General features: G+C 36.2%; 1 protein-coding gene across 1 annotated transcript; it reads right to left on the bottom strand.

The window, feature by feature from the left end:
• Positions 1-50: 50 nt before the first annotated feature.
• LOC126369437 (zinc transporter ZIP10) lies at positions 51-24,654 on the bottom strand. Its single transcript, XM_050013857.1, has 4 exons — positions 24,206-24,654; positions 17,632-17,776; positions 2,861-3,055; positions 51-2,574 (listed from the first exon to the last, which is right to left on the bottom strand). The coding sequence occupies exons 1-4, from the start codon at positions 24,557-24,559 to the stop codon at positions 1,658-1,660; spliced, it is 1,611 nt and encodes a 536-aa protein (XP_049869814.1). The 5' UTR covers positions 24,560-24,654; the 3' UTR covers positions 51-1,657.
• Positions 24,655-24,790: the final 136 nt, after the last annotated feature.

Genomic DNA, 24,790 nt, shown 5'->3' with positions numbered 1-24,790 from the left:
ATAATGTATGTATGTATGTAGGTATGTATGTTTATAAAATCAAAACCAACTCATTTCAGAAATGTTTATTACCTACTTAATCACAAAATAAACTTTTCTAAATTATGCGTTATGGCAGACGTATAACAACACGTATACCTGATTTCCAAGAGACATTATAACTACGACAATATTGTGTATGACGAAATAATAATAATAAAAAAACAATTTTATCGTTGATTAAGGTGCATTCAAATGATGACAACTGTAGAGCTAACATGCGCAACGTAATAAAATTTTGTCACGGTCATTATATCGATTCTGACGATATAATCATGTCGTTTTGTCGATTGGTGCTAATATGTGAACCCAAATAAGTCATGTTGTTCTGTCAAAATATGATCAAAGTCACTTGTCACGCATGTTATGGAAAAAACAAATTGAAAAAACAAAGTTATCGATTTCGACAAAATTTATTTAATCGATCGATAATTTTAACATGTTGCGCATGGTAGCTCTGCTGGTATCTATGGTCTAATGGAAATAAAACGTCGCAAATAAGTGGGTAGTTCTTCGAACACCGGAAGTGAATATTATTATCGTGAATGCCAAAATGTCCTAGAAAAAGGAAAAATATAAATAAAAAGAGAAATATCCTAGTAGGATATATTTATTATATTACGCTGATCATGTTTTGTTACTCGTATTGCTTATGTAGGTTTTACATAGTTAAAGAAATTGCAATAAATAGCGCACCATAAGTTTAAGGCAAACCGTAAATAAGACCAAACAAAGAAACGAGACACATAGTAGGTAAACAGAGTTACAGTTACACGTTACCATATCAGCACGTTTTATATCCTGAAACTGAATTGTCATAGGTAATTAAGGCTTCTGATGGGATAGTTAAAAATAGTCTTTAAAATAGCTAATTGAGTAAACAGAAATATTTACAGAAACAACAGTTATTATGACAATAAATTACTTATACTTAAGAATAATGTTATACCTATCTTAAAAATATTGCGTCTATTTACATTAGGCTTGTATATTTAACTAATTTTAAATCTAGATATCTAATTAAACACTAATGTGAGCTGTTTAATACTTTGTAGTATGTTTAAGTAAGAACGAAACCGTGTTTTGAAGACTGAGTTTAAGCGTAAGTATGTCGGATGTAAAATATTGATATCGATGTGTAAAAAAAATCTGTGTTATGCTATATATCTCAATAACGAAGGTCTGACGATGAATGTTGTGTCTTCCTTTATCTAAAATAGACACAAATAAAAAATGAACGCAAAACAACAGTTAAAAACAATGCTTATTTCGTAACGGCAGTTGTACGAATTGATCTAAAACATACCTACTTATATGATTTTTATGAAGTTGAGACTTAGTAACATTTATTATCTTGATACTGAAGAAATATGTACACAGATAAATTAAATCTAAAATAACTTTCTCTTACATTATTCAGCCTGCATTAGGAAAAGTATTCAAACTAAGTATTTGTTGTAGTTGTGATATTCCATCAAAACATTATTATTTCCGCAAGTACCTACCTAACACTATTTAGGTAAATTAATTAATCTATGATTATTGAACAACCATGAGTACATTTATCACATATGCTGTACTATATAATACGTACTACCTACATAGGAAGTCAACTTGTTCATTGTTCTGCATTTCTAAAGAGATATTGTATAGAGTCTTCATGTAGCGCTATCAGCAGCATGATCACGCCGCCAGTAAGAATACCTAACACTGCTAGAACTAAATTTAAACTTTTCCCGTGATTGTTCTCGTTTATCTCGGGAACTAGGTCCGCTAGAGCTATATAGAAGAAGGTACCGGCGGTCGCGGCGTAGATCCACTGCGAGGCGGACTCGTGGTCCTCCGCCAGCCAGATACCGCCTGCCATACCCATGAAGCTGAGTATGGACGACAATAAATTGTAGTAGAGGGCGCGCCTGATGCTCATCCCTGATCGCAACAGCACAGCGAAGTCCCCGAGCTCATGCGGTAATTCGTGGCAGAACACGGCTAACGCTGTAGCGAAGCCTGTTACCGGGTCACCGCTGAACGCTGCGCCTATAGCCAGGCCGTCTGTCAAATTGTGCAAGCCATCACCGACTATCACCATAAGCGCAGTTGACGTCATCGGGCGTTCGGCCGGGGGCGGAGGGGACCCAGGCATCATCGCTCCCAGCTCTATGGGTTCAATTTGTTTGACGGCTTCTTGTTTAATTTCTTCGACACTCTTTGCTGGATCGTGGGAGTGTGCGTGACCGCCATGTATCGTTTGCATGATAGCTTCGACGGTGTAGAAGAGAAGAATTGTGAGGAAAGTGACGCTGCATTTGAGTACGACTTCGGTTTCTTCTTGCGGCTGGGATGGCGGGCCGTGGGATCGGAGGGCGTGCGGCATGAGGTGAAGGAGGGCGTCGCCACAGAGAGTGCCGACGGCTACGGCCACAAGGAAGTGCAGCACGTGACTGAATATTACAGACTTGAGGAGCGGCACCACCGCCACACCCAGCAGCCCGGTAGCGCTGATCACCAAGATACTCAGACTTGCGTAGATCCATGCTGTAACAACACCATTATTCCAATAAGACAACATCCTTTGTTAAGCAAAGTCATTTCACATTTTGTGCAAGGTCGCTCAGTCGTAGAGTCATCATAACTATTCGTAGTTTATCGTTTTGATGTTTAAGAATCTTGGTAATGAGATTCTGTTTACATAAACAGCCATTATTAGTCTTAATAAGGGGCGTAAGTATTCCGTCAATAAGCGAAAAGGAGGTAGGAGGGACGATACGGAGCATTCGTAAAGATGCTGCTTTACTTGGTGACTCAGTCAAATGATACTTACTCCAATGTCTTTCCAATTTCGGTACGGGTGCTTCAGTCTTGTAGCAGGATCGTTGGTCTAGTTGGTAGACGAGGGCGGGACACATTTCCAAGAAGGTCTTGGGCTTGATGGTGATCACACCAGGCTCGTTCTCCATCCCGTACACTTCTAGAATCTCCCTCGGCGACAGACATGACTTCTTCAATATCGGCGTGTCTGTAAAATAAACAGATATTTAACTATTAGGTACGTATATACTTATTATCCTACCTATGTATAAACGCATACACAAGCGCATGGTAGAGCTACTAGTTATTATAAAAATCAGCCAATTTAAATTCGAAATCTTAAGGTGGATATGATGAAACTGTGGTAGGCGATCAGCCTATTGCTAGTACAAGGACTATCATGTTGGGATGGATATAATCCTTTAGTCGACTGTTACAAGATATGCGGGATGATAGGCAGCTAAACGCATTTTTTGTTTTTCTTTTCTGTCAATTGATAGTTCCCGAGACGTGGTCAATTCGTTTAAGTCCTGGTCTTATGTTACCTACTATTTGTTACAAAATAGATATCTTAATTATATCAACAATTGAAAAGATAATTGTTCAGGGTGATAATAGGAAAGTATGTTATACTTAATGGTAGGCAGGTACGATTTATAAGCACTTCATTTTTATAAATGTTTTATTAGGCCGCTTGTAGGTATTTATTACACTACTGCTTAACAGTTAGGTAGGTACAATACAATATAATACAAAAACTCTTTATTGCATTTAAATCATATTAAAAATACTTACAGACACCTACCTTACCATGCATGGTACCTTAGTAAGTACCTAGTTCAAAAGCAGTTCCTTATGTTTCTACAGTTAGGTTTCATTTCAATAGGTATGGTAATTTAGGTACCTCTAGTCCCCTGGACCCTATCCCCTGGACTAGGAAACAATGGTTGCGCCACCAGAGGGAATTGGTTAGTTTCCTAGGTCAAAGCTAAATTATGAAATTTTGATTACTAAATATCTAAAGAGATCTAAAGGTAACAAAAAACGTTTCCTTTTTTCTATTTAACTTATTTATGAATTTTAATAAAGAACAATGTAATAATAGGTAAGTGTGACATTTTGACACTTTTTCTATGACGTCCCAGGTTGCTTTTTCATAGTAATTTTGTGTTTCAAGACATTTACGTACCTATATTTCGTGTTTAGATGTTAAGTAAAAAGCTCCAGTCCGCGGAGATCCGTGTTGCTCTATGGTAAAAAGTAACTGATTTGGCTAGTTGGAAACTACCCTATTCAGGATTCAGTTGGCAGCAACAAAATTTATTTCCTCCTTTATACTGCGCGACTAGGGTGACTCTACCGGTATCCTAGCGAGATAGGGCCCTTAAAGCAAATGAATTACCGATTTGGCTATTTCTCATTTTGTTTGTGTCTTACTAGAAATTATTTAAATACTTAATGGAGAAAAATCTACATGATAAACAAGTCGCGGAAATTCTTCTTTGTAAAATCTTACGCGAATTCTTATATACTTAACATTTGTTTTTGGATCTTATTTTTTGCGGGTGCGTATTTAAAATGTTCAATGAGTCATTCGTTTTGTTGATAAAATATCTACACGTGTATCTTGGATTCACACTTCAAATGTTTTCTTTATCTACCTAACTTAGTACTTATGCTGTTACATTGTAATAATGCTACGTCTCACATCACACAAACAACACACGCTCACCCCTGCGCACACATCCATCAGAAAACAACCTGTCGCCACAGAAGAGATAGTGAAAACCACGTAGGATGCACGTAGGTAATGGACTTTCCAGGCTACGTTCCCCCATAAAAATATAGATGGCGCTGCACAGATTTTACATGCTAACTAGTCAAATCAGTCACTTTTTATTAAACGTCAAATCACGAAATTACTATGGAATTTGTACGAAAATTGGAAAAGGCACACTGTGACGTCATAGAAATGTGATAAATTGTCGGACTTATTATTAGGTTTTTGTTGAATAAAATTAATAAATAAGTTAAATAGAAAAAAATAAATTTATTTAGTAATCAGAATTTCATAATTTATCTTGAACCTAGTACACGACCCAATTACCGATTTTCTCTTTGCTTGGGAAAATAATTAATAAAAATATAATGTCATACATTATACATTTAATAATAAGCATTATAAAAATAATTGTTGCTCAATATTTGGAAAAGATAGATATGTATGTGCGTGTGTTGTTTGTGTGAGGTGAGACATTACATTATTACAATGTAATAGCTAGGTACTTAGGTATCTTACATAAATTAAATCTAGGTACTAAGTTAGGTAGATAAAGAAAATATTTGAAGTGAGAATCCAAGATACACGTGTAGATATTCTATCAATAAAAGGAATGACTCATTGAACATTTTAAATACGCACCCGCAAAAAATAAGAGCCTAAACAAATGTTAATAAAATAATTCGCGTAATGGTTATTTAATTATTAGCTTTTGTAAAGAAGAATTTCCGCAACTTATTTATCATGTAGATTTGCCATTAAATATCTAAATTAATGCTAGTAGGACAGGAAAAAAATGAGAAATAGCCAAATATGTAATTCATTTCGAATAGCCGAGCTGTAAGATTTTAAAATTTCATGAAACAAATGTATACTAAAGAAAGAGGTCTATGATCAATTTTGTTTGTCTATGATAGTTTTTTAGAATAAGTAGTCGTTACTATTTCCGGAAAGGCGTAAAGCTTGTACGGTGTTAGTCATCATTATCTCCCTGGCATTATACCATTCACAGGGTCCCTACTAACCTAACCTAACCTGAATGAAGATCTTGAAGGTTTTTTACAGAAGCGACTGCCTGTCTCACCTTCCAACCCGCGAAGGGAATTCCGCCCAATGCAGGTTAGGTCACATACCCCGGAAAAATGCATTTCTCGGGAATGAACGGTGTGTGTGATAGAAAAAAATAATTAAACTGTGTCGGAGCTCACTATATATTTTATTTCCAATCCACAACTTTAAAGTCCATTTTAACAGTTGTTAAACTTACCTACAGGTAACGGAAGCAAGAAAAAGTAAGCTTTAAAACTTGGACGTGAACGAAATTTGAAAATGGAGTTCTCTTTTGATTTTTACTTTAGCTGGATTTTATGTCATATCCAGGATGATACATAAACTGCCTATATACGTCCCACTGCTGGGCACAGGCCTCCCCTCAATCAACCGGAGGGGGTAAGCAGAATGCATTTATAAGTACATTCATTCCAGCAGTTAATTTATAATGCGTAATAAGTATTTTAATATTATTCTTCTTAGTACCGACGCAGATGGCACGTGTCTCGTGTCCCATTCTGCCAACCGTCAAGAAGAACGTGATATTTATAAAGATCGTAATAGCAGCCTATCATCTATTTGACACTGATTCTTATTTAGACATAATATGTCAAGGGTCTCTCTTGGTCGGTAGGGTCCGAGACATATGACCGATCAGGAGATCCGTAATAGAATAATCGCGGGCATAAAATGACCATCTTATTGTTCGTTTATTGTGGTTGCGCATATCCTCCTTGGGCGTATTACCGGGATCCGGCATTACGATTTAGATACGGCGCGTGGATGTTCTGTACATGGTCAGGAACTAAAAGAACTAGAACTAAAACCAATCTCCGGCTAAGTACTTAGTTAATCCGGCCAAGTAGTTAATTCCGGCCAAGTAGTTAATGCCATCTGCGGCAAATCTACGATAAGTCACGTCAAAAAAAAAAAAAACAATCTGTAGGAAGAAGAACTGAAGAATGTTTTCTCTTAGCTTATCAAGGTATTTACTTAACATGAACCTTTAGGTAGGTAGGTATGCTTCATATCCCTTCAACGAGGCCTTGCGTTGCTGTGTGTAGCAGTGATACCTAATACCTAGGTATATGCTGTTTATTATCATCCCAAGCCGATCACGGGAGATGCTTAAGTTAGCAAAGATATAACGTCGTCTCTGCCATGAGGTTATGGTTTTCTTGCGAAACTATGGAACTGTCGTCACACCAAAAGTGATCCGTCTGCATAATCATAATCATAATCATTTATTTATTGCAAGTCACAGTTTTACATAGGTGGTATACAGGATGTGGTAGGTACATTGTGACGCCCCGTTGGGGCACAGCAACTTAGGCATAACATTTGTTACGTGGTCAGAATTTACATTTATACAATAAGCTTTAACCAATTATCTCCTTAACAATTAATGTAACATATTATATATATTCTAGTATAAATTATATAAGTATTATTAACATTTTATCAAGAAATAACTTTTAATAGAATTATAACAACAACTTTTAATAGAATTATACGAGTAGTCTAATAGTAATAATTAATATTCGTTCAACTTATCAGAAAAAAATTCTTTAACATCATAGTAGGCTTTCTGAATGAGGAACTTCTTTAGAGTATTAAAGAATAACGTCGGTTTATCAATGTTTTTTATGGAATTGGGAATATGGTTATAAATTTTGATAGCCATGTGATGGGGGCTGGAAGCATCTGTCCACCCTAACAGGAATTAATGGCGTGAATTTATGTACCTATATTATAAGGATGTTACATGATCAGACTTAATCAAATTGGTCTTAGCGTAACTAGCTTGCTACTATATACTATGTCTTAGGTAATCATGACTGGTCATGATTGAAATATTGGCAATAAAACTGTAAAGGCAGTCTCAATATTGCTGTAATAATTTTTCAGTAGTTTTATCAAGATTAGAACATGGTTTTTGGGTGCAATAAAGGAACCTGCGCTTCAATACTTAAGTAAAATATATAAATAAGCAATCGATACTGACAAGGGGGTTTATATTTATATACTTAGGTAAGTCGGTACTTTTCACCTAAATCTCATGTAGATTGGCGATTATATACGTACTAGACGTGACCAAACGAAGAGATTCACAAGTTACGGATAGATAAAATTAACACGGAAGTTTCAAAAACAAATAAATACTTACGTAATGGGTACAGAAAATGAAGAAGTGTACGCAGTTAAAAGTAATTTTGGAACCACATACAGGTAATTGAATATAGGTACCTATGAGTGATTGTGTTTATTTTGGGGTCGCCGCCGCGCCGGTCGCTAATATCGAGGCTAGGTTTTTAAGCCTATTTATTATTATAATATTATTGTAATGTCTCAAATTCGAATTCGAAATTTGAATCTATTTCACGACTTTTTTGTAATACTTGTGAAATAAAATTAATTGAACTTAGATAAATAATATAATATGCTTCATAAAATTAAAATCATGTCTCAAATGCCAATGAATGATTTTCCAGGCTGCGTTCCCCAAAAATAATATAGATGGCGCTGACGAGGTTTAACGTGATTATTACCTATTTTCTCATTACTCAATACAATGAAATGGTAGAAGCATATTATATAAAAATAATTTGTTGATTGATAGAATTACGTTGCTATCTATATTGCTTTTCTTTATTTAGTTCAGAAATAATAATGCGTGGAAGATGTAATTGTGCCTGGGTGTAATAAAAAGAGTCATCATTTATACCCAAAAAAAGTTGAAATTAGAAGGTTGAACGTAGGAAAATCTATACAGCGCCATCTACATTGTTTTTGAGAAACGTAGCCTGGAAAGTCCCTCATTGAATATTAGATATAATGTATCACCGACCTTGACTTTCAACAATATTCGTCACGTTACTTGGTCGCAATAAACGCCGGAAAGCTTAGGCCTTGTAACTGCATTGCTATTCAGCATACCTATAACGATGTATCTCCGTACCGTATATTGTTGGCAACAATGCAAAAGTATTATTTATACATCCCACTTCCGTATTTATTCATTTCTTCCTCGATGACAGGAAAACAAAAGATAAATGTGAGTGTGTGACGCGACAGTTAATCTCACTACACTCGAAATAGCAGACTATTGTCTCACTTGCATTCAATTACACTTTACATACCTACCCAATAGTAAATAAAATGTGTCTTTGGTCTATTTAATTAAAGGTTACGAAGGGAATAATAATATTTGCCATATTAAAATGGCATTGATATTTATAAGTGGGTATCTGTCTCTTACTAATAGCGCTTATTATTTACTTCAGTGTCTATGATTAGGTACTGTTTTTGTTTCTTTATCGTGAACCATCTAAAATGGGGGAGAATTTTAACACCGGCCGGCTAAATAGTTAATAACATCTCCCATTTTTCCGAGACAAATCACAGTTACGTCAAAAAAAGAAGAAAATATTCAAAATGGCCCCCGGATCATAAGCCTTCGACTAGACGCAACTAAAAGCTCGACGACTAGACCACAGAGGCAGTCTTCTTCTTCTACCGTGTGGGTTGTGAGGTGGATTACCAACTCCATCAACCCTGGTGTCAGGGTTACTATTAAACCGCTAAAGGCCCCTGACATGGCTCATGTAACAATTACTCATTCAGAAAGCCTACTATGATGTTAAAGAATTTTTTTCTGATAAGTTGAACGAATATTAATTATTACTATTAGACTACTCGTATAATTCTATTAAAAGTTGTTGTTATAATTCTATTAAAAGTTATTTCTTGATAAAATGTTAATAATACTTATATAATTTATACTAGAATATATATAATATGTTACATTAATTGTTAAGGAGATAATTGGTTAAAGCTTATTGTATAAATGTAAATTCTGACCACGTAACAAATGTTATGCCTAAGTTGCTGTGCCCCAACGGGGCGTCACAATGTACCTACCACATCCTGTATACCACCTATGTAAAACTGTGACTTGCAATAAATAAATGATTATGATTATGATTATGCAGACGGATCACTTTTGGTGTGACGACAGTTCCATAGTTTCGCAAGAAAACCATAACCTCATGGCAGAGACGACGTTATATCTTTGCTAACTTAAGCATCTCCCGTGATCGGCTTGGGATGATAATAAACAGCATATACCTAGGTATTAGGTATCACTGCTACACACACTACTAACCTAACCTAACCTGAATGAAGATCTTGAAGGTTTTTTACAGAAGCGACTGCCTGTCTCACCTTCCAACCCGCGAAGGGAATTCCGCCCAATGCAGGTTAGGTCACATACCCCGGAAAAATGCATTTCTCGGGAATGAACGGTGTGTGTGATAGAAAAAAATAATTAAACTGTGTCGGAGCTCACTATATATTTTATTTCCAATCCACAACTTTAAAGTCCATTTTAACAGTTGTTAAACTTACCTACAGGTAACGGAAGCAAGAAAAAGTAAGCTTTAAAACTTGGACGTGAACGAAATTTGAAAATGGAGTTCTCTTTTGATTTTTACTTTAGCTGGATTTTATGTCATATCCAGGATGATACATAAACTGCCTATATACGTCCCACTGCTGGGCACAGGCCTCCCCTCAATCAACCGGAGGGGGTAAGCAGAATGCATTTATAAGTACATTCATTCCAGCAGTTAATTTATAATGCGTAATAAGTATTTTAATATTATTCTTCTTAGTACCGACGCAGATGGCACGTGTCTCGTGTCCCATTCTGCCAACCGTCAAGAAGAACGTGATATTTATAAAGATCGTAATAGCAGCCTATCATCTATTTGACACTGATTCTTATTTAGACATAATATGTCAAGGGTCTCTCTTGGTCGGTAGGGTCCGAGACATATGACCGATCAGGAGATCCGTAATAGAATAATCGCGGGCATAAAATGACCATCTTATTGTTCGTTTATTGTGGTTGCGCATATCCTCCTTGGGCGTATTACCGGGATCCGGCATTACGATTTAGATACGGCGCGTGGATGTTCTGTACATGGTCAGGAACTAAAAGAACTAGAACTAAAACCAATCTCCGGCTAAGTACTTAGTTAATCCGGCCAAGTAGTTAATTCCGGCCAAGTAGTTAATGCCATCTGCGGCAAATCTACGATAAGTCACGTCAAAAAAAAAAAAAACAATCTGTAGGAAGAAGAACTGAAGAATGTTTTCTCTTAGCTTATCAAGGTATTTACTTAACATGAACCTTTAGGTAGGTAGGTATGCTTCATATCCCTTCAACGAGGCCTTGCGTTGCTGTGTGTAGCAGTGATACCTAATACCTAGGTATATGCTGTTTATTATCATCCCAAGCCGATCACGGGAGATGCTTAAGTTAGCAAAGATATAACGTCGTCTCTGCCATGAGGTTATGGTTTTCTTGCGAAACTATGGAACTGTCGTCACACCAAAAGTGATCCGTCTGCATAATCATAATCATAATCATTTATTTATTGCAAGTCACAGTTTTACATAGGTGGTATACAGGATGTGGTAGGTACATTGTGACGCCCCGTTGGGGCACAGCAACTTAGGCATAACATTTGTTACGTGGTCAGAATTTACATTTATACAATAAGCTTTAACCAATTATCTCCTTAACAATTAATGTAACATATTATATATATTCTAGTATAAATTATATAAGTATTATTAACATTTTATCAAGAAATAACTTTTAATAGAATTATAACAACAACTTTTAATAGAATTATACGAGTAGTCTAATAGTAATAATTAATATTCGTTCAACTTATCAGAAAAAAATTCTTTAACATCATAGTAGGCTTTCTGAATGAGGAACTTCTTTAGAGTATTAAAGAATAACGTCGGTTTATCAATGTTTTTTATGGAATTGGGAATATGGTTATAAATTTTGATAGCCATGTGATGGGGGCTGGAAGCATCTGTCCACCCTAACAGGAATTAATGGCGTGAATTTATGTACCTATATTATAAGGATGTTACATGATCAGACTTAATCAAATTGGTCTTAGCGTAACTAGCTTGCTACTATATACTATGTCTTAGGTAATCATGACTGGTCATGATTGAAATATTGGCAATAAAACTGTAAAGGCAGTCTCAATATTGCTGTAATAATTTTTCAGTAGTTTTATCAAGATTAGAACATGGTTTTTGGGTGCAATAAAGGAACCTGCGCTTCAATACTTAAGTAAAATATATAAATAAGCAATCGATACTGACAAGGGGGTTTATATTTATATACTTAGGTAAGTCGGTACTTTTCACCTAAATCTCATGTAGATTGGCGATTATATACGTACTAGACGTGACCAAACGAAGAGATTCACAAGTTACGGATAGATAAAATTAACACGGAAGTTTCAAAAACAAATAAATACTTACGTAATGGGTACAGAAAATGAAGAAGTGTACGCAGTTAAAAGTAATTTTGGAACCACATACAGGTAATTGAATATAGGTACCTATGAGTGATTGTGTTTATTTTGGGGTCGCCGCCGCGCCGGTCGCTAATATCGAGGCTAGGTTTTTAAGCCTATTTATTATTATAATATTATTGTAATGTCTCAAATTCGAATTCGAAATTTGAATCTATTTCACGACTTTTTTGTAATACTTGTGAAATAAAATTAATTGAACTTAGATAAATAATATAATATGCTTCATAAAATTAAAATCATGTCTCAAATGCCAATGAATGATTTTCCAGGCTGCGTTCCCCAAAAATAATATAGATGGCGCTGACGAGGTTTAACGTGATTATTACCTATTTTCTCATTACTCAATACAATGAAATGGTAGAAGCATATTATATAAAAATAATTTGTTGATTGATAGAATTACGTTGCTATCTATATTGCTTTTCTTTATTTAGTTCAGAAATAATAATGCGTGGAAGATGTAATTGTGCCTGGGTGTAATAAAAAGAGTCATCATTTATACCCAAAAAAAGTTGAAATTAGAAGGTTGAACGTAGGAAAATCTATACAGCGCCATCTACATTGTTTTTGAGAAACGTAGCCTGGAAAGTCCCTCATTGAATATTAGATATAATGTATCACCGACCTTGACTTTCAACAATATTCGTCACGTTACTTGGTCGCAATAAACGCCGGAAAGCTTAGGCCTTGTAACTGCATTGCTATTCAGCATACCTATAACGATGTATCTCCGTACCGTATATTGTTGGCAACAATGCAAAAGTATTATTTATACATCCCACTTCCGTATTTATTCATTTCTTCCTCGATGACAGGAAAACAAAAGATAAATGTGAGTGTGTGACGCGACAGTTAATCTCACTACACTCGAAATAGCAGACTATTGTCTCACTTGCATTCAATTACACTTTACATACCTACCCAATAGTAAATAAAATGTGTCTTTGGTCTATTTAATTAAAGGTTACGAAGGGAATAATAATATTTGCCATATTAAAATGGCATTGATATTTATAAGTGGGTATCTGTCTCTTACTAATAGCGCTTATTATTTACTTCAGTGTCTATGATTAGGTACTGTTTTTGTTTCTTTATCGTGAACCATCTAAAATGGGGGAGAATTTTAACACCGGCCGGCTAAATAGTTAATAATATCCGAGACAAATCACAGTTACGTCAAAAAAAGAAGAAAATATTCAAAATGGCCCCCGGATCATAAGCCTTCGACTAGACGCAACTAAAAGCTCGACGACTAGACCACAGAGGCAGTCTTCTTCTTCTACCGTGTGGGTTGTGAGGTGGATTACCAACTCCATCAACCCTGGTGTCAGGGTTACTATTAAACCGCTAAAGGCCCCTGACATGGCTCATGTAACAATTACTCACTTACATCAGTAAGTAGTAACCGGGACCAACGGCTTAACGTGCCTTCCGAAGCACGGATCATATTACTTTCGGACAATCAGGTGATCAGCCTGTCCTAACCCAACTAGGAACACAAAGTGATTTTTGTGATGTGTCCCCATGACACAGATAGTCGCGAGTAGTGTTAGGTTCTTACCCGGAAAATTCCCGCGTTTTGGGAATTTTCCCAATTTTGAGGGAAAAAACCCGAAAAATTCCCATTTCAAGGGAAGATATTTTCCCATAATTCGGGAATTTTTCGAATGTTAATTTTATTTTCCCATATTTTCCCGATATTTTTACTTTCCCTGCCCATCACTAGTCGCGAGCTTATGACTTATATGTTATACTAGCTTTTGCCCGCGACTTCGTCCGCGTGGCGTGTTATATAAGAGAGAGATCTTTGTGTGTGTGGGAGTGCATATCAAATTTCAAGCATCTAACTTATGCAGTTTAGATTTTTTCATACAATTTTTTCCCAATAACTCCCATTTTTCAAAATACAGCCAAAAATAAACTTTATTTTTACTAAGGTATGCATGCATGCAATCAATTGATTGAATTGATTTTTTTTTAATTGATTGTTCATTGAGTTTTAATTTTAATACACACTTCCTCTCTTCCCTTCAACGTTGCTGTGCCCTACAGGGTCCATGTTTTAGTTCCTATGCCTATGTAACACCCCATTGTACTACATGGAATGCAATAAATAATTTAATTGAATTGAATTGAAAACATCTATCTTACGCGGTTTCGATTTTTTCATACAAATGTTTTTTTCCCGCTAACTCCCGTTTCCGTGGGAATTTTGCAATATCCTGTTGCAACTAAGCTTTAAGTTAACTAAGGTACCTGCATGCCAAATTTCAAGCGTCTAACTTAAGCGGTTTAGATTTTTCATACAAAAGGATTTTCCCGCTAATTTCCGTTCCCGTGGGAATTCCGGGAATTCCTTTCTTAGTGCACCTCTACGGTACCTAAGGTACCTGCATGACAAATTTCAAACGTCTAACTTGAGTGGTTTAGATTTTTCATACAAAAGGATTTTCCCGCTAATTCCCGTTCTCGTGGGAATTTCGGGAATTCCTTTCTTAGTGCACCTCTACGGTACCTAAGGTATCTGCATGCCAAATTTCAAACGTGTAACTTGAGTGGTTTAGATTTTTCATACAAAAGGATTTTTCCGCTAATTCCCGTTCCCTTGGGAATTTCGGGAATTCCTTTCTTAGTGCACCTCTACAGTATCTAAGGTACCTGCGTGCCAAATTTCAAACATCTAACTTGAATGGTTTAGATTTTTTCATACAAAAGGATTTTCCCGTTAATTCCCGTTCCCGTGGGAATTTCGGGAATTCCTTTCTTAGTACACCTCCACGGTACCTAAGGTACCTGCATGACAAATTTCAAACGTCTAACTTGAGTGGTTTAGATTTTTCATACAAAAGGATTTTCCCGCTAATTCCCGTTCTCGTGGGAATTTCGGGAATTCCTTTCTTAGTACACCTCTACGATATCTAAGGTACTTGTATGACAAATTTCAAACATCTAACTTGAATGGTTTAGATTTCTCATACAAAAGGATTTTCCCGCTAATTCCCGTTCCCGTAGGAATTTCGGGGATTCCTTTCTTAGTGCACCTCTACGATATCTAAGGTACTTGCATGCCAAATTTCAAACGTCTAACTTGAGTGGTTTAGATTTTTCATACAAAAGGATTTCCCTTCACTACTCTGCTCCTATTGATTGTAGCGTGATGAAAAGTATACTATAACCTGTCCAGGAGTGTGAAGAATAATTGTACCAAGTTTCATTAAAATCCGTCCAGTAGTTTTTGTTTCTATAAGGAACATACAGACAGACAGACAGACAGACAGACAGACAGACAGACAGACAGACAGACAAAAATTTTACTGATTGCATTTTTGGCATCAGTATCGATCACTTATCACCCCCTGATAGTTATTTTGAAAAAATATTTAATGTACAGAATTGACCTCTCTACAGATTTATTATAAGTATAGATTTATGTAAGTTGCAAAAGGTTGCAAAAAATAATAAGGTGGCAGCGAGATCATCGACCGTCAATGAGGACGAATACAATCTGTTCTGATTGGTCACAGCAAAAGAAGTGTTTTGTAAACGCCGAATAAATTCCAGGTAAAAAGTAACTACCGACAATAGGCGTAGATTTCCGCTCAAAATAGTTATAACTATTTAAAGCTCAACATATTTGAGCGTAGAAAAAAATAGTAACATAGTAGATTTGGTTATTGCAATCTTAATGAGTTTCCAAGTAAGTACTTAGGTACTTATGTGTTGTAGTCATTTAGAAATTAAGTGTAAAATTTGTTTATGTCGTTTATGTTTGTTTAGATAGAATTTCAATCGCCTAGCTAGAATCATCATCAGATCTTCTTCTTATCGTCTGGGCTGTGAGGTGGAACACCAACCTCATCAACCCTGGTGTCAGAGTTGTTACTGAGCCGCCAAAGGCCCCTACATGGCTCATGTAACGACTTCATACTCAGATTTGAGCGTACAATAAAAGGACACCCCACGCGTATTTTTAAAAAGACTATTTATTATTTTTGGTGCATTACTTATGTACGGGACTGTAAACCGCACGCTATGTTCTATGGGATGCTGGTTCTAAATAAAAACAACTATTTAAGATTCATTTCTGTACAGTTGTGTCTGTACCTAAGCTATGTTGTGTAAGGTCCTATTGCGACCTTCCTAAAAATAAACCTCGAGTTGCGAGGTGTGCGAATTGTGTGTTTTCGACGCCGTCTCGCCCTAGTCATATACGATTTTACGGTTCGCAACTAGTGGGCCTTGCGCGCATTAAGACGAGACGGCGCCGCGAATGAGGTGAGTGTAATTTATTGGAACAAAAAATAATAATATCACATACAATTGTTATCACAATATTTTCTTAACTATACTTATTTAACTATCTATATCTTTATTTCAAAATCTAAGTTATTTACAATAATTTGTTAAACTATGAGATCGTTCTGGGCGTCGTCCGGCACAACTTATAAACCTAAGTATCTTGAAAGATCGTACCGGATGAGGATTAACAGCGTTTCCTTTTAGGCTGTCCACAATCAGTGACTTCACTTGAAAGTGAAATTTTGTAAAAATACAAACAAAGCCAGGAAACCGAATTCGTCACGATTGGCATAATGGAAACCTTAAAGTCTAGACAATTAGTGGAACTAGTTATTTTAAACCTATGTCTAACTACCGCGAAGGCCAAATGCTGCCTAACTATATAGTGAGTACCTAACGTACTTGAGTACAACTAAAAAAAAAATCATTTTCCGCCTTTCATTCACTTCACGCAGATCCCAAGGTGTTGTTGTTGATCACAAGGACATTCTTATAATAATTATCACTAAGTAAGTAATTAGTTGTTGTTCACGACTTTTTTATTGTTTTTCTTACAGCGCTATTTCACCTCCGTTTTACTTTCTTCACGAGCAGCATTCATTATAATCAATCTGCGTGTAGGTGGCAAAGCACGAAGGGCATGTTACAGTTACAGAAAAGTAAGAGACATGCGTATGGTATAAATCGTTTTTTTTTATCGTGACTTATTATATAGATTTGATAAATGGGGGGCGCTGGGGGCTTTCACCCAATACCTGCACAACTTAAGAAAAAGTTTGAGTTTGCCCAGGTGCCCCTGGAAAACGGCTCAGGGCGTCGTCTGAGAATCCATACTCTATAGGTCCTCTATTTGTCTGTCAGTAACCATTTACGCCTAAACCAAAATAATTTGTTTGTTTACATTTACATAAAATTTTGCATGGATATAGTTGGACCCATATGGAGATAATTTAATTTACACACATACAAATTCACGCTTATTTCCCATTCCAGTGTGGAATGGAATTCCATTTGCTTCTATCCTGACATCTCTGATTCTTCTGATTTTTTTTTCTCTGATTTTTTCTGATTCTTGTTTCATCAAAATTCATCCATCGTTTTATACAAGTTGAGATTGTTTTTGGTGATCACCTTACAAAAGGGATGAAAATGGGGTGGATAAAAAACGTGCCGCAAGCGATATCTGAGGTTCCACACGGAAGGATTCCAAAGAGGAAAGCTTAACGTAATAAGCATACTAACCGTCAGCAGGAGGTGAACGCCTGTGTCGGTGCTGGGTATCATGCAGCTGACGGAAGGTGCCATTAATCCGGTGCAGAGCCAGGTCATGCGGGGAGTTGAACACTCGCCCACCCAGACCAAGGTTGTCTAGGAGGTGCTCGAAGCCCTGCGGAACAGACCGGTAATGTGTTATATTTTGTGACTTCAGTGGTCGAGATTTGCCGGGCGAGTACGACAAAACACAAGTGACTTTTTTGGTGACGGAGGCTTGTAATTAAAAGCTCTCACGAGATAAGTACTGACTTACATAACGTCAACTTATAGTGAGGTTTTCACTAAGCGCCATCTTGAAAAATCACATTTGGATGTAGTTTTTGTTAACAAAATGTCACAATAGACACGTTCGTTTCAATTCATGTAAAAATCATTTTTTATCCATATTGATTTTATTAATTGAAATATTTCGATTTTTTACAAGAAAATAACATCAGAATGTGCTTTTTGAAAAAGGTGGTTTGTGGTCTTCACCATAAGGCGGCGATATAATATATAAGGGCTACCTATACCATTGTAATGGTGTTAAAAAGGAAACATCCAAGCAATTCATCTAAAACGCAATATAGTCATTTGACATTTGCGCATATAAAAGTAAGTTCCAAATAGCTTAGATGAATCTTAAATGAATTGCAAAAATGTGGCCGTTTTAGACCCCTACATTAGGTTCCCTTATGTTAAATTTTGTGAAACCGCACTACAGGCAGCTTAAAATAGTATCAATCCTTTATACTAATGTATTACTAATGTATCTTTAATGTGATTCAAGTGCAATAAAGAGTTTTTGTATTGTATTGTATATTTCCATCACTATGGAAATCCAAATATTTTTTTTCTTTATTTCTACTATACGCCCCACTGCTGGGCACAGGTCTCACTCCTCGCTGCATTATTGCGGGTTTATCTATTTTATACGAGGACAATGGGGTTATGGTTTCTTTACAATTGGGCCGTGTATTAGGTTCAAGATAAATTATGAAATTCTGATTACTAATTAAAGACAGATCTAGAACTAACGAAAAAAGTTTCTTTTTTCTATTTAACTTAGTTATGAATTTTACTCAAGAAAAACGTAATAATAAATCCGACATTTTATCAAGTCTTTCCGTGACGTCACAGTGTGATTTTTCATACAAATTCCATAGTAATTTCGTGTTTTGACGTTTAGTAAAAAATGACTGATTTGACTAGTTGGAAACTAGCCTATAATAATACCTACATCCAGAATGTACTTGATACACAACACTGTAAATTGTTAAATATTATTATTCCTATGTCGTTGTATATTGTAACTTAATAACCTTATAATAAGGTGGATGTTTAAAGTTGTGGCACTGTCAAGATCAAGGCTGTGTTAAGACTTATTCAATGAAAAATTGAAAAGACGTACGATAACCGGTGATAATACATTTTATAATCACAAATTCACAATACATGGTTTAGGTATTAAAGTTCTCTTATATCAATGTTATATCCTAAATTATCGGATAATTCATTGAAGGTCAGGTAGCGTATAATTCGTTTTATAGAATGATTACCAACTATAAGAAGTTTCTATTACCATTTAACCTAAAGTAATGTATTGAAAAACTTCAAATTACTTTTTATCCGAATAATGATTTCTATTAGTACTTACATACAATATTATAATATACTTATCTAATAATAGAAGTTTTCTATATTAGGTGTAGCTATTTCCTATAACGATAACGATTAGTATCAGATTACTTAATCATTGCAGATAATACAAGAAACAATTCCGTCACAACAATATGAAAAAAAAATGGGCCAATTTGTAGACCATGTGTACTGTTTTTGTGTTTCTGAGTCCCTGCTTCTTTCATTTTCAATTTATTCATCATCGTCTCCCTAGCGTTTTCCGTTTTCCACGGGGTCCGCTAATCTAACCTGAAGATTTGACAGGTCCAATTTTGAATTCGTTCCATTCGTTTTCAATTTCAAATTTAAATTTGTTTCAAATAGTGATGAGACTACATTATATATTAGGTATGATATGTTTTTGTTGAATAGTAATTTGTACTAGTTTTTGTGCTATCTATTTTGTTGTATTTTTTATGTTTTGTACAAGCAACAACAATGTTTTTATATACTCTATTGCTTACCTACTAACGAATTTAAGTAGCATGATAGAGTAAGGCTCTCTTCCTTACACGTAGGCCCAGTCATAACAATACATAATGCGTAATATTTATACTGATCGTGTATCATGTGTATTCATTATCTTAGAATATGTTCAGAAGTATTTGTTGTGGTCAAATCATAGATAATCTACCTACGATATCATGACAAACAAGTAAACACACGTGATTAATTAATCTAAAATCCTTTCATTATCAATGTGACTTTAAGTAATTAAAAATATTTTTTTTTATAGATCAGTAAAGTGGAAAATAATATTGAAGACAATGAAGCGTAGTTATTATGGCTAACATTTTATGGTTGAGCGCGGCAATTTTTTTCATCCCTTTTTAACCTATGTTCTTCCTTAGATCTCGATCTATCCCCATAATAAGTGTCATCTAAGTTCAATGGTTAAAGCGTAAAAAGGTAACAGACAGACAGATAGAATTACTTTCGCAGTTATAATAGGTAATAATGTGGATAATTACATAACGATTAATTATAAAATTGGCAATTACTGACGGGTATTAATATTGGGAAAAAGAGTATTCCTATTGTGCATATATTTTGCAAAGTAGGTAGACTTATGGGATACAACTACTTAGTTAGGGTGGTATTAATAAACTAATCAGAGCAGAGACTGCCCTCAAGATCATGCTCAAGTCCCTGTTTTTATATAAAAACTGTCACATTGACATGATCTTGAGGGTAGTCTCGAAGCTGAGATTAGTTTATGAATACCGCCCTTAGATTAAGATATAGCGAGAGCAATTAAAGACGGGTAAATTACTTTCTATCGTTAAAGTTTGTTTTTGGAAAAATCCAAGCGGCATAATGTAACCACTTACCAAGTAGTTTTGATTAATCCTGCTTTACAACTTTCTACCGACTTTGGTAGAGTCGAGACTTGGAAAACGAAAGGAAACAAGAGGTGGAAATGAGGAAGAACGATTAGAGTTACCTAATCTACAGGTCCGACGTCAAAGAGGACTCTGGAATACAGGAATTTAGCTCTTATGCGAAACCAGTTTTACTGGTTATGTTCAGGAAACAAATGGGAAATCGTATACCTACAGACAGTTTATCACGCACCTATGTAGAGAGGGCTTACATACATGACATATGTAAATGAAGCAGCGAATCTATGACCAATTGACAATAATTTAGATAATACACTTTTAAATTCAAATCGTTATGAATACAGCTGTGGCGAACGCTAATTTGTCGCGGTTATAAAATCGAACACTAATAACGTCAAAATAAATATTGAAATTATCATTGAAATTTTCTGTAAGTAAGTAAGATGTTTTGTTTGTACCACATTTAGTTGTATGTATATATAATATATTTGAGGAAGCGCAGCAGTTAACGCGCCCGGTCTGCGATTGTTGAAGTTAAGAAACTTTCGCAAAGGCCGGTCATAGGATGGGTAACCACAAAAAAAAAGTTTTCATCTCGAGCTCCTCCGTGCTTCGGAAGGCATGTTAAGCCGTTGGTCCCGGCTGCATTAGCAGTTGTTAATAACCACCAATCCGCACTGGGCCCGTGTGGTGGTTTAAGGCCCGATCTCCCTATCCATCCACAGGGAAGGCCTGTGCCCCAGCAGTGGGGACGTTAATGGGCTGGTGATGATGATATATATATTTGCTCTACGTACTTATATCTATCTATTCTACAACTGACAACACGTTTTATTTGGTTTGTTTGCATATATCGTTGTAGGTATCCAATCGTTTAGCCGTAGCCTTCCTAACACGTTTCCTTGTTTTGAAAAGTTAGAATACTACTTCCATAGGCAGCCAGTATCACAAACAAACAAAACGCCAAGGAATTGTTATCGAATCGAAAGCGAAAATTCCACAACACTAATATTTTTCTGGAATTTTCATAACTTGTATAAAAAGTGCTGAAGGAGATCGCGATTGGTTACATAAGGTCTGAGAGCGGTGTCTGCTCTACTTTCTGTTTGTTAAACTTTGTTTATGTTCTTCAACAAATTTTATGAAACCTGATAAATAATATCAGACAATTACTTATACAATAGTTTTCGTTAGTTTCCGTCAAGATTATTAGGCACTAGGCACAATGGTAAAGTGAATTTAAAGGCACAAGAAAAGTATGGAAGTATGCAACACTTGCGCTCGGCTCTCTTTGACTACTGTATGTTTACTTGTATACACACATTGTATACATTTAACTATGCAAATACAAGTCGAGATTGCAATCATATTTATATACAAGCCAGCACAAGTCATTCATGTTGCAAAAATGCAACAATAAAACACTTTCTGTTGCAAGTGTTTTATGAGACAGGTTATTTACAAATGCCTCCGGAGTGTAAATATGCAAACTAATCGTTCGTTAGTCGTGTCACAGTCAAAAGTTGAAAATGGGAAATTAAGCGTAATTTTACTCACTCCTAACATTATCTAACATTATTTCAAATTGAGCGTGGGAATTAATTTCCCGCCTCAAGATTTGTTCGCGAAAAATGATAAACTTTTTTACTTATTATTTGTTTTTTTTCAATCGTTGGTATATAGGTAATAAGTAATGTTGTTAAAAAATCTACATTGGCAAAATACGTTATATTTGTTATACTGTAGTAGCATGTCGTATTTGAGAAAAAAAGGACTTGCATGGTATTTCAGCAGACAGTATGTACTTCATGAATGGATAAAGTATACCCAAGCAATCAATATATCCCGTTGTCACAGGGCGCGCTTACCTAATCCGAAGATTTGACAGGTGCGGCTTTTTACAGAAGCGACTGTTTGTGTGACCTTCCAAACCACGAAGGGAAAACCAGCCCAATACATGTTAGGTCATATACTTCCGAAAATGCATTTTGGATAATAAATTTTGCAAGTACTTATGTAGTTAGGTATTTATATCAAAGAATGTCACGTATAAACACGTGAAGACCAAGTTTCTTTACCAGTCCGCGAATGTGGAACACTCTCTACACTACATATTCTAGATTACCGGTCGATTGATTTTAATTAAAAAGTTGAAAATTACGAGTGTTCTGCCAATAAAACTCGGTTTTGTTCATATCGCACAAAACATCTGTGCTCTCATGTGTGCTACGTGTTTATCTTTTCTGTACGAGAACAATACCCTTCAGGTAAGTATAATTTTCCCGGCAATAATGGACGCGGCTGCTAATTTAGAAATAAAAGACACGAAAACTCGCGTTGTTATGTATGTCCGATATCAGCCACCTATTGGACCCGCTACCTGAATAAGACTTACGATAAAATAAGACATCGCTTTGTTCAATACCCAAAAGAAAAATTCTTTTCAAAATTGGCACCTGAAATTGCGCGTGAAACTAGGTATTATTGTACTTATGTTAGTTTGCTATTGTAAATATTTTCGCAGGAAAATTGTTATAAGTAATGTAAGTTAAGTTATGACCGGCTGGAGGTAAATACGCAAGAAAAAAAGCTAGCTTGAACCAGAAATTATACTAGTTCAGTTTCGCACTAGTTAATAAAAAAAAACCATTAAGTACTTTGGACGATATGTTAACAGCGGAAGATATCAGTCAAGACATTAGCTCGGCTCCGGGCCACTTACGATGTCATTGCACGGGATTCGAATCTGCGACTTCCGGTTCCGCTGTCTCCTCTTCTACATAATGTAAGTCTTATCTCAAACGTAAGTCATCGCAGATAATCGTCAATGTTGTTGTCCACTATGTCTCTAGTGATTATGTCAATAAGTATTCGTTGTTCATGATAATAACAGAGAATTTAAACGTTCTCACATTTTATAATGGTGCTTTGAAACACTGACATCCAACTCTAACAATGAAGTGTGTAATACAAATAGTACTGTGTTAATAGTAATGTGTAAATATATAATGCAATTATAATACTTTATATTATGAATATGCCGAAAGAAGACTAAATTAACGTGCAACTTTCAACTATCAGTAGATTGTTGGATTTAACGACACTTGACCAATGATAATCTGTAGTTTTCGATTAAGATAACGAAGTGATTTGATATAAGTAAGTGTTTGCCAAGTAGCCAGGTTGCATTAGTTCGATGAACTTCCGTTTACGAAATAGGGAAAGGTGTTTTAGAAAATCTTGTCCGATGGAAATTTCCCCTTTGCGATCTGAATAACTATTATTTATAGCGAATATATGTTTCTCTTGGCCATGTCTCTAGTACACGTATTGGGTTATAGTTTAAACATCAATTAAACATTAATAACGTTTTAGAAAGTGACTTTTCTCTGCAATCTAGGAAATTAATATCGTCGGCCGATCAATAAAATCAATCGTTTGAAAATAGAGAGTTGCACAAGTTTGTTGGTTGTTGGTAGTTTATAGTGATGGATGATACAAAGTTTTAAGCGCGGATTGGATTAGAAGCTGGTACTCACTTCAAAAGTGATGACTCCTTTGTACCCGTATTTGTCGAATATCTTGTCGATGAAGTATCGTTCGGCGGGCAGCGTGTTGTTGAGGTCTACGTCGATGGCGCCGGTGACGGCTGCGGCGGCGGGTGCGGCGAGCGCTGCGGCCAGCGCTACGACGATGCACGGTGTCAGCATGCTCGCGACTGAGCGCTGCGCCCGCGCCCGCGCTCGCGCCGCCGGCGGGCCTGCGCCTCCGCACCACACTATCAGCGGAGCAGCCTCGAGCGCGGTGTGCGCCCAGTGATTACTACGCGTCATCGCCGGTCGTCTGTACAGCGGCACACTGAAGCGGTTTATTTGTTTATTTGAAATTATCATTAACAAAGTCGCGGAACGAGTGCAAATGGTTGTGTCGTGGTCGCGTGCTCGTTACTCGAAGCGAGGTGTGCGTCTGACTTTCACCCGCTGCTGGCTGGTGCCTCGGAGACTCGGGCCGGTTCTAACACCGTTACTGATAATAAAGTGTATTTGCGGAGTGGCGGCCGACGACAGAGCTTGGCATGCTCCGATGGTGGAGTGACGCTAGGATTAGAAGGGTTCGCAGCAGGA

This window comes from Pectinophora gossypiella, chromosome 1 (genome assembly GCF_024362695.1).
Source record: "Pectinophora gossypiella chromosome 1, ilPecGoss1.1, whole genome shotgun sequence".
Lineage (NCBI taxonomy): Eukaryota > Metazoa > Arthropoda > Insecta > Lepidoptera > Gelechiidae > Pectinophora > Pectinophora gossypiella.
Note: the sequence above shows the minus strand (reverse complement) of the source record. Positions and strands in the feature narration are given on the sequence as shown.

What these genes read in the sequence shown, in the direction of transcription:
- LOC126369437 (XM_050013857.1), bottom strand. Translation starts at nt 24,559, where the DNA reads ATGATAATTTCAAATAAACAAATAAACCGCTTCAGTGTGCCGCTGTAC. An exon ending in GCGTTCACCTCCTGCTGACG is followed by an intron (nt 3,056 to 17,631) that starts GTTAGTATGCTT and finishes TTTATTTTACAG; the next exon opens with ACACGCCGATATTGAAGAAG. An exon ending in GAAATTGGAAAGACATTGGA is followed by an intron (nt 2,575 to 2,860) that starts GTAAGTATCATT and finishes GTGTTGTTACAG; the next exon opens with CATGGATCTACGCAAGTCTG.